Source organism: Falco cherrug, chromosome 1 (genome assembly GCF_023634085.1).
Source record: "Falco cherrug isolate bFalChe1 chromosome 1, bFalChe1.pri, whole genome shotgun sequence".
Taxonomy (NCBI): domain Eukaryota; kingdom Metazoa; phylum Chordata; class Aves; order Falconiformes; family Falconidae; genus Falco; species Falco cherrug.
The window spans coordinates 54,055,582-54,072,086 of NC_073697.1; the positions used below are offsets into that span (position 1 = coordinate 54,055,582).

The following is a 16,505-nucleotide window of genomic DNA, read 5'->3' on the forward strand; positions in this document are numbered from 1 at the left end:
TGTTTACCTTTACAGAACAAAGGCTGAGAAGAAATCTATGATTTTGGTCTATGCATACTGCAGGGGGCAAAGGGGGAAAAAAGGTAAAAAAACCCCAAAACAACTCAACTTATCCTGCACCTGTGTATGAAGCAGTGCATAAACATCAGAGTTAGTAATATATAGGTAAATATCAGCAGCATGTTAGCAAGGTACATATTAGTATGGCAGCAGAGTTAAGGTAGAGATCAAAAGGAGATAATTTTCAGAGCAAAGAGGTTTTCTTTTTTTAGACTCAAGTTTAGTTAGGAAACTAATCATGTGTGCACCTGCTTTTACCCAGCTGTACTAAGCCAGGTAAGTAAATATTTAGGTCCTTTCCCTGCTGTTTGTATCACTAAAATATAAGCACCTGTAAACATTTAAAGACACTGATCAGGTAAAGCTTATAGATATGGCTCCAGCCCAATACATTTGTAACAAGCTCCACAGCAATACAATGAAAGGATAATAAAATATGGCAACTCAGATTTTTGGCAAACATTTTATAATTTTTATATAAAAATCTCAGTAAGAAACCAAGCAGAATATCTGACGGAAACATCTGCCTTACAACAAGTTGAAAAAACCTCACAAAAGAAAAAGAGAGAAAAAAAAAAAAGAAAGTAAAATTCCACCCCCCCAGAATGCTTTATAATTATAAACCAGAATATCAACAAAACACTTAAAATAATCTCAGATTGTTTGGCAACTCATCACACCATAACAAGAGACACATTTGATCATAAGAAAAGTTTAACTTTATATACAACGTCACTTGAACATTTGCTCTTACCAGAGTTAATATACATTAAAAAAAAGATTCTGGCAATAATACCAGGTTCTATTTTTAATACCTGTGTATAAAATGTAACATAAAATGCTGAAGCTCTATAGTTAGGAGTAGTGAAATTTGATTTCAATGGGTCCCTCTTTGTTGAAAAAGACAAATACTGAAAGAACAGATGTTTAGTTGCAAAATAAAACTGTTTCATTTCAGGGTGGTGTTGGCTGACTGTGAATAAATCTAACCTAATACTATTTGTTTCTTGAGATTGGTAGTAAAACTCACAAGTGAAAATATAATCTAGTAAGATTACATTTTAAATGTTATACTTTGTCACAAATGTGGACAGAAAGGAGCCAAGTCCCTTTCACTATGCTAAACTACTTTAATGCATGCGAGAAAAATACTTTACTGACTGTCTGAGCATATTTTAGAGAACTTCAGGTTTTAGACAGCCCTGGGGGAGTGGAGGGGAAGTTTCCTACGGACATCTGCATAGAATGTAAAATATATAATTAAAAAAACCTAAGGTATATACTAAAGTTTACAGACCAATGCTTTCCATATAATAAATAAAATGTCCATCATCGATTAGATTCATACACAGAGTAAAATACAACCTATTTTTACAAGTTTATATACAAAGTGTCTTAGTAGGCCCAGGGGTGCCTCATGGGTTGGAAGCATCTGCATTAGCATGTCACATTGGGAAACTCCAACTTTCCAAGTCAGTGATAAAATATATAACTACTTTGTTTTTCATTCAGATACAAAGTAAACTTATTTTTCATCTGAAATAAATGTACATAATATTCTGTATAAACAATAGTTTATAAAGCTGTTTAAAATGTAACTTAAAAGTACTGCATTGATTAACTTAGAGCTCTGAAACAAGCACGTGCAAATCCCTTTGCTTTAAAAAAAAATAGAAGCACAAATGTTTTTATTCTTTTGACTCTTCCATGAACAGTACTAGCTGGTAAAGATTATCGTTTTGCTTTCTTTAGTGGCGTTTCCTCTGTTTTCTGCTGGCCTTTTCTCCGTACTACTGTTGGGCTGTCTTCCCTCTTACGCTTGGTAGACTGCACCTTTAACCTGAAAAGCAGGATTAATAATTATTTTAACAGAAAGGGTCATCAGGCACAATCCTGTTTAGAAGATGGAACTTAGCTGTCTATCTCTGATGAATTATAAGGATATATTTTTTAAAAGCTTACTACTAAAACATTTCACACAAGCACAGACCATAGGGAACCCTTGCACGCTGCCATCACATCTTAGCAGGATACTGCATACTCATTCTGTATGTTGGAGAGTGCTTCTGATGTAGAATATGGGGCTAGACCTCTCCTCCTCCCTCCTCTTTCTTTTGGAAAGACTTGTGGATTATAACAGAATATAAGGAACTACATTATCTCATACCCTCTCTCACGGGAGAATAGCAATGGTGACTTCAGTCCTGCATACACAAGGGGGAGTAAAGGGCAGACATCATGTACCTTTACCTCTAGTTAAGCATCCATATATAAGCCTGCCACAGTTCTGCTGCAACTAATTATAAGTGTGGCTTAAACTCTTGGCTATTCATTACCATGCAGTAATTAACATGAGGCGAACTGTGACAGCCGATCAGTGCATGATACACATGTTCTTGAGGTTCAGTTGGAAGATATTGCAACATTTCAGAGTGGATGAAAACTAAATTTGGCATATAACTAATTTTACGGGTAAACTAGCAACTGTGCATCCCATTTATTACTCCCTTGGGATTCTACACTGTGACCTCAAATTTAAAAATTAGAAAGTGTACCAGGGAAGGAGGGAAAAGGAAATATTTTCAAAACTTGACATAAGGACTCTCAGTTTCTTCTCTCTTTATCAGCTGATCTTAGCAAGACCTTCGAAGCATCAGAATCATGTCATTGTATGTTGCTTTAACCTGAACTACAGCTGCTCTTCCCACAGTATTCAGGAAACAATCACAGCTCAAGTTAAAATACTGCATAACAGCCTTTTCAGATTCTCCTAAGAGGTTTCTGAGGACAAAGAAAAAAATTCTAGCCTTCCAAATATTAAAGAAATGAAGAAAAATAAAAAACATAAACCAGAAGAAAATCCTTCAAAAGCTTTTGTATATTACAATGGAGCAGAATGCAAGAACAGCTAGACCGCTGTTCAGATTTTGAAGCAGTACTATTACATATAAGGAAACTACCAGTGCAGCAGCTTCCAAAACAAATAACAGAAGTGGATTCAACTTAAATACTTACTGTGTCAATGGAGGAGATTTATTAATTTTTATATCACTTGGAGATCTTTTTTTTGCTGCTAGGTTTTGTCGTTTTCTAGGAGAAACTGAACTTGGACTGCTGCCTTTAGAAGTTGCACGTGTGGTTGGCTTGCTGGGCTGCTTTCTGTAATACAAAAGAATGATGAATGTATGTATAACAAAATACTTCTACCAAGTCACTTTCTTCTTGTATTGCAAGCCCAGAAAATTAAGACTGCATAGTATTTGCAACAAGTAAATCAGAGTTACCAAAAGAAACTGAAAAATACATTTGCATGCTTTGAGACACAAACTGCAATGCTGAGCTGTGTATTTTCATATCAAACGCAGAATCAAAAGGCTACTTTACTGACAATATTTATTATTTAACTAAATAAAAATCTTCGTTCCAAGTCTGCAATAATTCTGGTACATAACTGACCATGTTTAAATAAAATAGCTTGTAGTACTAGCAGAAAAACAAAAGCAAAGGCAAACAGGCTGCAGAAGAAGAGAATTTGTTTATTCAGTGTAAAGAAAGAGCTCTTATCAGCTTCAGTATCCACCCGTTCAGAAACATGAAAAACTGGTCACTAGCAACCTAATTCATAGTTTGGAAAACAGGTTACTTAAGTCAGAGAAACTATAATCTAGCAATGCTGAAGATGAAGCAGCCTCCCCTTCCACAGAATTATTCCCAAACACTACTTACAAAATGCAGACTGTTTGCAGCACCTTAGGATAGAGGTGCTTTGTTACAGTCAGAGCTACAAAGATAGCATTGGAAATCTGAGACACCAACCAAACAAATCATAAATAAAAGAGCAGATGTTTCCACAAGCTATCAGAAAACTAGTAATATCTATAAACTTTTATTACAATTTTAAAGTTAAAAATTAAGTGGGACTAAAGGAAGTCCCTTTGCCTTTACCAAAACCAAACCGTTGTTTACTAAGTGGTAAAGTTAATCCTTCACAGTTTTTATTTAAATGAAGACTACGTAACTGCTTTCTGATTCAGCTCTGAAATTCTGAACTCAAGAGCATACTGTGAACAGTGCTTCAAATAAGCTCCAAAGGCTAACATACAATACAATATCCTTAAAAATGAAGCAAATCCATTGAATTTACAGAAATTGCACGACAAACAAGAAGAACACAGCCTGGACTCCAATTTTGTTCAGGAAAGCAGCAACAGGAAATCGAAACTTCCCAAAGCTGATATCTATCTTTGTTTCCACAACCAAGTCAAGAGGATGAGCTCTGCTATAATACAGTTTGCCTGCAAAAAGGCAGGCCTGTGCTAAGGGAGATGAAGAACAGCTTCTTGAAAACAGAAATCTTGCTACCACACGAGTCTTGCAGTAAGTAAGGTTGCCCTCTGAGCCTGCAGACCACCATACTAGGAATCAAATCCTCCACTACTGCAGATTCACCGATTTAACTTGGATAATGTTTGGAAAAAGAGAAAGACAAGGGTAATTATATTTTCACCTTGTTCCAACTCCAAATATCAGATAGTGAATTGCACAGTCAAGTCAGAAGTCCCTTTTTACCTATCAATAAATAATGCGCTTAGTTTCAACTTTTGAGACATCACTAGGATAGACTGCCAACAGCATCAATTCTTCCTTTCTGACATGTTCAAGTATGTTTTTTGAGACCCTAACAGTTTCCCCACCTCCCCTTTGTATCTTCATCCCTAGAAGAGTGGTACTAGAATTAGAATCAAAATTATTTGAGAAGCTGTCATCAGTTTAAAAAAAAAAAAAAGTGGGGGGGGGGGGCAAAAAAGCAAGCAACAAAAAAACTTCACCCCCAAACAAACCCCATGACAACTGAGAACAATGTAGAAAAAAACGTGCTATCAGTGTGTCTACACACAGTTACCTTTGAGCCTCTAATCTTGTGGCTGATCTAGTTGTGGCCCCAGAATGTGCTTCATCATCTTCCTCACCATCTTCTTCCTCACCTTCTTCCAGCTCTTTTAGTTCGTCCTCAGAAGATGTTAATTTCTGACGTTTTCTTTCTGGCTCCAGTGTTTCTGTCCATGTAAAATGTTACACATGTGCTATAATTTTCCAAAAGCCCTCCAAAAGGATATGGACACTTAGTTTAGAAAAGGTATCCTATTCATAAATCCCATTTTAAGTAAGTGATTTTCCATTTCCTTTATGCTTCAACATTTTTAATTCACACTTGTTTGACTTAATCTTGGTAACACATTCACCATAGTTTACTTATGCAGCTCATAGCCAGAATTCATAGAAAATTCATGAGGCTTTATAGAAGCATCTGGGATGTAGCAATTCTGACATGAGATTACAGCAATTTACACATATTTACATAATATTTACACTAGCTGTAAGTCAATGATTTTTCCTCAAGAAAGGAAAATTGCATAAAGCTTATCTTGTTGCTATTAGTAAACAAAAAGGCACAGTACTATCGTCTATTAGGAACAGCAGTTTTATGTTTTTACCAGTTTCCTCTGATTGAGCCAGAGAACGCCTAGGCTTTCTTCCTCTTTTACGCACAGTCATTTCTGCTTTCTCAGCTTCATCTTCCTGAAAAATAAAATGGAAGCGAGTAAAGCAAGACCAATTTAATTTAAATAGAAGACAGACATTTTTCATTACATACTGCTTATAAACTTACAAATTAAAATGGTTGCACTTACATTTGTTGTTTCTTTCTTATTAGATAAGTCTGTACCTAAAAAGAAAGAACAAAACGTAATCCTGAACTTCAAATCTTTCGCCAATCAGTTTAAAAAGGAGTTCTTTCAAACTCTGTCAACTTTGCATAAACATCATGGAAGCTCAGAAAACATTTAAAGTCTCTATGTAATTTAGAATATGGCTTTGTTGTATTTTGTTGTTATATACAGAGACTTGGACAATGATCAGGGTTTTTTTTCAAGCAGTAAGGCTTTATATGACTGACATTATTTACTGCTTTGTTGTATATGCTGTTTTGTTTTAATGGAAAAGCAAAAGTTACTTACCCCTTTTAACTACTGTCAACCAATTACAGAATCACAGAAAAATTTAGCTTGGAAGGGGCCTCTGGAGGTCATCTAGTCCAACCTCCTGTTCAAAGCATGGCTAAATTAATTGATCTGCTCATACTACTGAGGATCCTGTCCAATCCAATTTTGAAAGTCTCTGAGAACATGGTCTTCCAGGCAATCTGTTCTAGTGCTTAACTATGTCCACGGTGAAGCACCAAGATGGCTGTAGCTCAAAAAGACAATACTTAAACCCCATCTAAAACCTGGTATGCAAATTACACTACTTCCTCTGCTGAAGTACTTCTTACTTCCAATTCAGTACTTCTCAGAGTGGCCTACGGATATTAAAACACATTTATAACTCTACAACCTATGCGTCAACCCGGCCTCTCTTCTGTGGTAGATGCTTACCACTTCTACCCTGACTAACTCTACAATAAGATTATTTTACAAAGCTTTTGAGCTTTGTCAAATGGAATTATCTGCAACACTGCAAGAATGAAAATCTTTAGCAATAAAAGGAGAGAAGCAACCTACAGAAAACCAAATTTTTATACCTTTTTTCCCCGGCCATAAAATTACTGCCTATTTTTGATTTCTGAAAGCTACACAAGAGATGACACGAACTGTAAACCCATTACCAATTAGACTGATAGAACAAACAGAAGAATGTCAATGCAATGGATCAAAAATAGATCTCAGAGCAGAAATATTCTAAAATCCACATGCAAGTTTCCTGGACCTCCTTTGTTAAGGTTATGGGGAAAAACCCCTACACAAAAGCAAATGAAATAAAACACAAAGATGTTTATCTAATCAACAAAGAAATGCAATAAAGCATAGGACTGTCCACTGTATTAAGTCCTTAACAAAAAATAAGTCTAACAACACAAACAATATTTATTAGCACTGTTGTGTTCAAAAGACAGATACTTCACGATTCTGGCATGTTTTGGCAAATCTGCAGCAAAATGATTTTTGATTGAAGAATACTCCATGTAACTACAAGATATGCCTTTTAACAGACATTTAACCCTCTCTTTAAAATATACGAGTGTAGTACTTTTGCCTCAATATAAGTATAAATACAGTAAGCTATAGTATTTAAAATTCTCACTAAATTTTCAAGAACAACTACTGATTAGCACAAAATAGTTTCAGTTTCAAGTTCAGTGTCAGTGTTATGGGAGGCTGCTGCCTTCAGAAACCAGATGTCTCGTAACTGCATGAGTTGTACTCACTGAAAAGAAACTCTGCTTCCCGCTCTACATGGAGTCTCTCCCTATTGCAAATGCTTGTGTGGAACACCCAGAAATTACCAGAATAAGTGAACTGCACAGGGGGATTCCACTTTGTTTTCTTTTCACTGCCAGGGGTTTTCGACCCCTTTCCTCACATGAATGTTAACATATGATGAAAAGTTTAACAGGATATTTCATCCACTTTACACACTCTTCTTATTGTTGCTTTGATATCAACAGTCTTTTCCCTGGAAAACGAAATGCTACTTAACACACTAAATTTAAGCTTTAGGTACAAAATCAGGTGTCTGTCCTTTTCAATAAAAAGCAAACCAGAGTGCACTTTTACACCTTTTTCGCATTCTTGTCTGTTCTCTTTGCAGTTGGCAGAAACCAAGTACAACACAACCACCTAATCCTCCAGAGACAATTCTGAAGCATGCGGATTAAAGCTGACATTTTAAAAAATGCAGAGAAAATAGGGAATAGTCCATATGTGCAATGCAGCCAGATTAATACCTCTGTAGAAACCTAAATTTTTGGAAGCTCCAGAAGATTTGTTTTGAAGACTTGTTTTCTCAGATTTGTTGCATGAATGTTTGCATTTGTTTACAAACTGTTTTTTAACCTGCCTTTCAGGTTCATCTGCTTTCTGAATGTATTTTAAAGTCTATTTTATGAACGGCCATAATTAAAAAAACACATTTAAACCAGTACAGTTCAGACTCCATACACATGAAAAATTAACTATGCCATTTAAAATTCAAAGTCTGACCTCTTGCAAATCGCGTTTGAATATGAGAGAAATAGAAGTCACTCACTTTGACTTGTTTGAAGAGCTAAAAGTACATTTCTGAGTAAAGCTAAGCAGCCATCTTCTAAAGATCTTACAGCAGTTGTGAAAAAGGAAAGAAATGTCCCAAGCTACCACTAAGCTCTTTATACACATATCCACAGATAATCCAATTTACTGAACAAAATTTGAAATTTTTAAAGCATTTAATGTAGTAAGTATGACTGATAGTTGTTGCACGCAAGAAAATAAGCAGAAATGGAAAGCAGTCACTAAGAACCAGTTTGATGTGGTACCTACCTTCCTCTGAAGCTCTACCATGGGCCTATCCACACAAACTATTTGGTATGTTCTGCAGTGTATTATTCAGCACTTAACAGTGCTGCTGTGTCTTTGAAACAAGTTCTTATCAAGCTGCTCTTTTTTAAAATTAAAAACTCAGTAGGAAATAGGGACAAGTCTTCACTGTTCTGTTTACTCAGATGTTTTCATATGTCGATAATACGGACTGCCAGAAATGATGTTTTGGACGGACCCATGTGATTTTCTGGAAAACTCTCTTCTATTTCTTCTGTCTTTTATTTGTTAAAGCAGATACCATTTGCTTACCCGTTTGAGGTGTTTTCCCTCTACTTGCAAAGATAGGAAACTGCAGCTGAAATGAACAAAAAACCCAAAAACGGTGGGGTTTTTAATTCAAAGAAAATCAGAAAACTCCAGAATTATATTACAAAAACACAGAAACTTGCTTCCATTCATAGTAGAACATACCTGCAAATCTAGAAAACATGAACATTCTAATGAGCATACAGAAAGTTTTTACTGAGTTTAACAGTAGCATGCAGTTTTCCATTCATGATGAAAATTTGAAATGAGTCAAATCAGCCCATAAACAAATCATAGCAGTTTCTGCAACCTGACGCTAAAGTCACTGCAATAAAAGACACAATGTTAAAAGCAGTTTCAAACATATTTCTAAAAACTTAATTATCAACAGTACAAAAAAAGTGCAGTCCCTTTATATAATCACCAACAGGCTTGCAGAATTACAAGATCACCAGAATTCTTTATTTACTCAGAATGCAGAAAGAGCTATGTGTAATTACATAATCTCCTATGTTGACTGTCAAAAAAATCCAGCTGCTTTCATCACTGAACTACACTAGGACGTCTATGCTTCCTTTGAAATAGCAACATGTTCTCAAAGCAGCCTAGGGGAAACTGTCATGCAAAGATAGTATCTCACCTTACAGAAACATTTTTTCAGATGAAGGGCAGATAGCGCTCCTCCTGGAGCCAGCCCATAGCTGACTAACACAGCAATCAGTCATCACTAAGAGGTACAAGGCCTTTAAATAAGCAGCTGAACTAGAACAAGATAATTTTGTTCCAGTACTGAGGGTGCCAACATGTATCTATTTCTGAGGGGTAATTTAAAATCAGTTTTAAATTTATTTGAAAAACAGAACAAACCACAAACAATGCCTCCCTGCCAAAATACCAAACTCAAAATAAAAAATCCCACCCACCCAAACACCAAAAACCACACCAGTTCAAACTGCATTTCAAACTGCAATCTGAACTTGAGGGGGGCGGGCGGGAATCAATTAGGAAAAATTAGGAATTCTGAAACAAAACTCCACCAGACGTAGAAAGGACAGGACTCAAAGGGCCACCTAAATGCTGTGGGGACAGAACAAGCAGGGATAAGAACTCCTGCTACCTATAACCTAGGTGAATTACCAAGACTTCTGACACCCACGCCAGCTGGTGCTCACCAGGCAAGCAGGAAGAAAACATGAGTTTCAATACAACTTTGATTTTAAAATCACCTCCTTTCTATGCAATAACATTGATTCTGACATAAGGGAATTCACAAGAGTGGAACCTTTCACCAGAATAAATCCAACTAGTCATACTCCACAAATATGCCTGATCTATTACTACCCTGTGCTGCAATCTAACTGGCTTGCAGAAACACTCCCAACCAGAATACTTTCTTAGCAGTGAATGTACTTCACAGGGGTTAAGAAATCAAGATATTGCTGAGCTTTAAAAGGCAGTGGTATGTTCCATGAGTTTTTAAGTTACTAACCAGCATGTTTCTATCTTTTGAATGAACTGTACATACTGTAAAATACAGATAATACAACTGATTTACACAATACTTTATTTTACAGATATTAAGAGTTACTATGACCTATTATTATGATAGGTTCAGTCAAGGGGAAAAAAATTTCAAGTTTTCGAAACAAAGTCACCCTTGCTCTTCAGGCCAAAATTATTCTCAGCAAAAATTAAAAGACATGTGCGCACGCAATCAGAGTTTCACCCTGCGTACAAGTGTATTACAAATCTAAGTGTTTCACTGGCTATTATTATGTATGTTGTACTAAGTCTGATCCTGCTAGGTTATTTGCCATATTCTGACTTAATAGTTTATTTTGCTTACAAATTCTGCTGTATTAGGAGATACTATTATTAGTTTTTGTTTGCTTAGACTGAACTCCATTACCAAGTTTTCCATGTGTCTGAAATACTGTTAACTGTTAAACAGATAAATAGCTCTTGAATTACTGTGTTTAAATACACTCAAACAAAATAAAGGCACTTACATTCCCAGTGCTCACATCAGCTTTTGACTCCCCACCTAAGGGAAGAAATATGAATTCAGAACTTGAATGTCACTACTTGTGTTGTTTTTCTGCACAGGTATTATGAACTACTTACCACCAGGCTGTACAGCTTCAAGAGGGTGTTTACGAGGCCTTCCCCTCTTCCGTTTCAGTATTACAGGCTGGTTTTCCTATTAAAGGACAAAAATAGCTCAGTTGCTGTAATTGACACATAGCATTTGAGCAATACAATACAAAAGATTGCTGCTAACTTCATGATGCGATAGTGGCAGTACTGCTTGTCAGTTTGAAAATATAGAGGCAGGTTTCATAGGAAGAGACACTGCCTGTTACAAAATCCATTGATGTAGCTGAAAAGAAACCAGAGAACTCCCAATTATACAGAATTCTCTGTGGCTGGCCTTGGGCACAAAGCATGCCTGAGAACACAGTGCCTTCTGCCCCCTTCCCCACAACAACTCTATCACTTGGTCTTAACAAATGCCGCTGCCTTACGCTATATATCCCACCACATCTTTTCAGTCCTAAAAGAACTCCAAATTTTGCATCTCGTGAGCCCCTTTCCCCAATGCCATACAGCACAGGCTACATTTTATAGCAGTTGAGCAAGTGCTATTAAAAAAGTCAATATACTAGTTATCCCAATGTACAGATTAGTGATGTTCTCTATATAAACATGACCTTTAGTAGAAAAGGCCCCTTACTTTGAAGTTTAAGCTTTGAAAGACAACTCTAAGTAATGAATGTGGTCAGATGTTCAGATCACAAAGATCCCCAATCTCAGATCACAAAATCCCCAGTAACAGATTTTCTCCTATTTACAAGGAAAGAAGGTTAAAGTGCCTCATTCAGCATTACTGAAGTGATGCCTCCCCCTGCAAGGCATCTAACTCAAACTCTAAGTGAACAAATGTAACCATTTATTCCTTAAGTTTTCTTCTGCTTCCAGGTTAGAAGCAAAACCCACAAATGACAAAAACTCAACGTCTTTATGAGACCTATGTCATTTCTAGGGGCCAACAGTTTTAATCTCTAGGGTTCAGGCATTTGTTTACAACCACCACCATAGAATATCACAAGTATATGTGCCTATGAGATAACAAAAGGTTTTAAAATTGTTGAGTGATAGTATTTTTGTAAAACCAAGTCGTATTTACTAATGACTAAATGTTCCACATCTCAGTTACAAGGTTTTCAGAAAACATGATTTTTAAACAGTACAACCCTACAGAATTGCTTTCTACACAATTTATAAGTACTATTAAATGTAGGAAGGGAGTTACTTCTACTTCAATAATCAGCCACTGGTGCTTTATGGTCTGTGAGTTTATACCTTGTGACACAGAATTACGTAAGTCTTTGGTACTGTAAAGTACCAAACATAAATTTCCACAGTTATTTCTGTGTTGGTGAAGTCAAAGTTTTAGTATTCCTATAAATAATATACAAAGACAAAGCACTTATTTTCAGTGTGAACCTGCATTATCTCAGCTAGTTAATATGAATAATACCACTCACCTCTGGAGAATTTGCATTTGATTCTAGACCATGCTTTTCCTTTTCAGACATTTCTTGTTCAATGGTAAATTCATCTTCACACATACAAAAAAACCCAAGAAGAGAAACTGTACACCTTTGTTTTATTAGACAAAGAAAAAGGTAAAAGGCACAACCTCTGCACTAAAAGCATTATTTCAGTTTGCAGCCCCAAATTCCCTAAAAACATCCATCAGAAATTAACAGTTTGCCTTGCAGCAACAAACTGGTCTACCAAAATGCTTCTCTAACATTAGATGAATCAGACAGGTCTACTAATTTAAGGTAAAACCAAAAGCTCAGGAGTGTGACTTGCTGTAAAATGGTAAGATAAATACAAGCTACTTAATTTTCTCCCACATGTCATGAAACAGGGAGCTGAGGAGACAAACTCATTGCAGAACAGTTTCAGACTTGTCAACATGCTCACTGGAGAGACAAAACTATTAATAGGTCAAACTAACATTAGAGGAGATACTCATGCTGTTCACACAAAGACAGAGTGAAGTTACATCAAAGCCAAAATTAACACTATGGACATATAATCTTTTATTATTTATTTTAGCGCAATTAAGTCAATTACGACAGTGGAACCTGCATGCTCTTTCCTGGTTGGAAACAAACAGGACTGATTTTGATGGTGAACATGTTTGGGTGGGTTTTTTTTTTTTTTTCCATTGAAGGACACTTCTTATCTGTGGTTAGAGGTAGGAGAAGTTTTTCTTGTCACCTACCCTGATCATGCTATTTCCCTATCCACCTGTTTATTTGCTATTAGCTTTCCTACTCAAGGTACATACTGAAGCAGTAATGGAACGGATGGGTGATGGCACAGCAGAAACACCAAACCTGCTCTCACTGTTGAAGGAACTGGGATTAATCCATTACTTGACAGCAACTAGAGAATATACACAAACATTTGCTGGGATCAAACTGTGATCAAGTCCCCAATTTCTCTCAGAATCATTCAAAATGAGAAAAAATTATCATTCAGTATGGGTTCAGAAAATTGCCCAGAATGGGCAGTTTCATTACCTTTTTCTTCCATAGTACTTTTAGGAGGTGTATACATTACATCAATTTCTTCGGACACTTCTGTTGTATCACCTGAAATAACCTCCTATGTTATTTTGAAACAACAAAGAAAAGAGTGTCTTACTACAAAATTAAAGATCATTGTCAGTTACTTATGCTAAAAAACCCCAACCAACGTCCCAATACATAAGTAGTTATTTTATTCACGAAGATTTTGTTAATGTCTCTTAAAAACTTTGATGCTGAGAAGCTTCATCAAAATCAATGGGTGAGGTAGTCCCAAATATTCTGGATGTACTCTTAAAAGGAACATCTATTTTGACTTGAATTCCCACTTTGACTTGAGAAGGAATCAGTGCAAACCCAGAACTCAGGTAAAGTCTGATACCTTCTTGCAGATCTCAGATCAGTATGACCATGAAGATGCTGAACTGTTTGGAGAGCTGGGATCCAGCAATACTCCATGTGATCTCAAGCTCCCAACTATTGTGCAAATCCGTCTACTGCATCTTGAAGGAGGTGCTGTGCATAACGCCACAGACCTCTGCCCTATTTATTTTTTTTTAATTGTCTCCCTCTTGAAAAGTGAGTGTCATTCTATAGTCAGTTATTTTGTATTCAAGACAATGCAAAAGTAGTTTACAGCTAATAATGACAATACCTCCCGAAATAAATTGCTATAGAAATAAAAACTTAAAAGACTTCCATTGTATTTACATTACAATTGCAGAACATTAAATAAAAATGTTCTTGAAAATACCTCGATGTTACCAGGTTTTGCTTTGGAACACTGACTTTGTTCATCATCTTTTCTCAGATCCTGACTAATCAGCTGGTTGCCTGCAAAGACAAACAATAGCTCAAATGTATAAATAAGTGCTTTCTGCATTTGTCAGATTTTGATGCCACTTTTACATCAGCTCATCATTACTGCTATTTAAAAGATTCCGAATACACAGCACCTTATTTACAAAAATATGAACAGAAAGTTATACTAAACCCTCTTCGAAAGGGAAAGACTTAACAACTGTAAAAATAATTCCATGTTTCTTGTATCTTAGAGGTGGGGTTTGTTTTTAAAAATAAGCTCAAAATAGAAATTTGACAGTACCAGATAAAAAAAGAAAACATCAACCTTAACTTCAACTCACCCAGAGACAGAGAAAACAGTTAATGCTATATAGGACTCTATAACAAATATGGCATGGCTTCTAATTACTCATTTAATTAAATCAAAATTCTTAGAAGCAGAACAAAACCTGTTATAAAAACATGACATTACTAATTATTCTACTGTTTTTTTGTTTGCTTTATTTATTTTATTTTAATAGTCCTGACATTGAAAAAAAGACAAAAGCAGCTGAGGGCAGAGTTTGAACAGATACTACATAGTCAGTCTCAGAATTGCATCAACAAGATGTTTAATTTACTTCTATGTTAACTTTATCTAACTTTAACTTAGAAATGTTTATGCCATTCAGTGGATTGACTTCCTTCTCACTTTTTGCTTCTACACAGCTGTTACACTAAAACTTAACTCTTCTTTCCAATCTAACAGAAGGAAGCATCCAGCTTCACACAGTCTACTGAATGGCTAGATTTTGCTCTGATGGTCATCTTTCCTCAGCTTCATATTCCTTCCCTGTGTTTTATTTAAAAAGGATAAAATTAGGAATTATTTTAAAGACTAAATGAAAAAGTTTGTTCACCTATAATTGAAAAAGTTATTATAATACTCTTCTGTGCAGTACTAAATTGTTACCATATTTTTTACCAAATATATTAAGAGTAATATTAAAAGATGTTTTAGGAAGAAAAATTTCTTTGGAGCTTGGAATTCCCGGTATTTGATTCTTTCCACCAAAATACCATTTTATAGCCTAATCGCAGTAGAACATTTTTTTTTTTTTGCTGCAGAAAAGCTTTACACAAATTCATATAGTTCTGTATCACTTACATTTTCCTTTATCCATTGTTCCTGAAGATTTACATTGTACTCCCCTAGATCTATGTTCTTCAGTTATCTGGGTATCCAAGTTTTCCACCTAAACATAAAACGCAACGAAAGATAACTCTTTATCTTCTTTTCTCTATAAAGTCTATAAACACAGAAGGGAGAAAGCTTTTCCTACTTGCTACTTTCAAGTACAACGTGCATTAAAATGCAAAGTAGCAGTTTTACAAAAGCAGTTTATTCCTAGAGTTCAAGTTATGTTACTGCTATAGGACAGCACCATGAGAGAACTTCTGACTCATAGTATTTTCACAATTTCCAATTGGCATTTTTAACAAAAAAAAAGTCTCAGTTTTAATTAAGCACCCTACTATGTGCTTTAAAAGCAATTTATCATGGCAATTCACACCCCCCTTTTTTTTGATTTAAAAAGTTACTCTCCTACATGCAGAAACAGAAAAAGTATCTCACTGGCACCAGAAATGTGGCCAACCAACATTACATTATAGTAATAAATAAATTTACTGCTGAAGTTTAAGAAACCACAAACATGTTTTTCAGCTTGTTATCAGCGTTAAATGTCTTGTTTCTGCTCTGTAAGAAACACTTCACCCCCTTTATATTTTAAAAGCTCTAGATTCTTGTGAAATCACAGTAGACTGCATTAAAATAATAGGTTTCTAGTTTCTTGATCAAAAGCCCCAAGAAGAATCCCTATTTTGTCCTCTGTTGTCAAGGAGAACAATCAAGTTTCTCTTTTCTGCCAGTTCACAACAGTACTGAAATAATTGTGAAAGAATAAGAACATTTATTTACTGACAAATCTGAAAGAATAATTGAGACATCAATTTGTGCAGCTGCACAGTCTCAATATACATATGCTCTGAATACACAAAAATAGTATTTTCCTTTAGAGAATATTTAATGTAAATAGAAGTAAATGCAAGTAAAAAAAAAAAGCAGCACAGACTTAGAGAGTGAATTTAAAACCATGAACTTACATGAAAAGTTTCTCTTTCTGAAGCAATATTCCTCTGCAGCAAATCTGTTAAAAAAAGTAATTACAAGAGTGATCACAAAAGCTAAGCAAGAGTACAGTATCATAGTAACCTCTGCTACACCTCTCTGAAAGGATTCCAGAGTACCTGAAACTACGTAACACTTTCAATATTAGAAAGAGGCATCCAGTCTTCTTTAACAATATTTGAACAAAGAAACAAAACT

At 35.5% G+C, this 16,505-nt stretch overlaps 1 protein-coding gene across 7 annotated transcripts in view; it reads right to left on the reverse strand.

Annotated features, from left to right (window-relative positions):
• Positions 1 to 509: 509 nt before the first annotated feature.
• Positions 510 to 16,505, reverse strand: part of BOD1L1 (biorientation of chromosomes in cell division 1 like 1) — a 39,638-nt gene continuing 23,642 nt past the window's right edge. For 3 of the 7 annotated variants that reach the window (XM_055714127.1, XM_055714050.1, XM_055713983.1), the window contains 13 exons: positions 16,283 to 16,326; positions 15,285 to 15,372; positions 14,088 to 14,167; positions 13,328 to 13,412; positions 12,275 to 12,348; positions 10,851 to 10,926; positions 10,736 to 10,770; positions 8,730 to 8,775; positions 5,754 to 5,788; positions 5,556 to 5,640; positions 4,964 to 5,117; positions 3,076 to 3,219; positions 510 to 1,900 (listed from right to left, as the gene is read on the reverse strand). In XM_055714127.1, coding sequence (XP_055570102.1) covers positions 1,792 to 1,900; positions 3,076 to 3,219; positions 4,964 to 5,117; positions 5,556 to 5,640; positions 5,754 to 5,788; positions 8,730 to 8,775; positions 10,736 to 10,770; positions 10,851 to 10,926; positions 12,275 to 12,348; positions 13,328 to 13,412; positions 14,088 to 14,167; positions 15,285 to 15,372; positions 16,283 to 16,326 — 1,055 coding nt within the window. In that variant the 3' untranslated portion in view covers positions 510 to 1,791. Of the gene's footprint in view, positions 1,901 to 3,075; positions 3,220 to 4,963; positions 5,164 to 5,555; positions 5,641 to 5,753; positions 5,789 to 8,729; positions 8,776 to 10,735; positions 10,771 to 10,850; positions 10,927 to 12,274; positions 12,349 to 13,327; positions 13,413 to 14,087; positions 14,168 to 15,284; positions 15,373 to 16,282; positions 16,327 to 16,505 lie in introns of those variants that run through there. The other 4 variants (XR_008732817.1, XR_008732822.1, XR_008732829.1 and 1 more) reach the window with 4 other exon arrangements.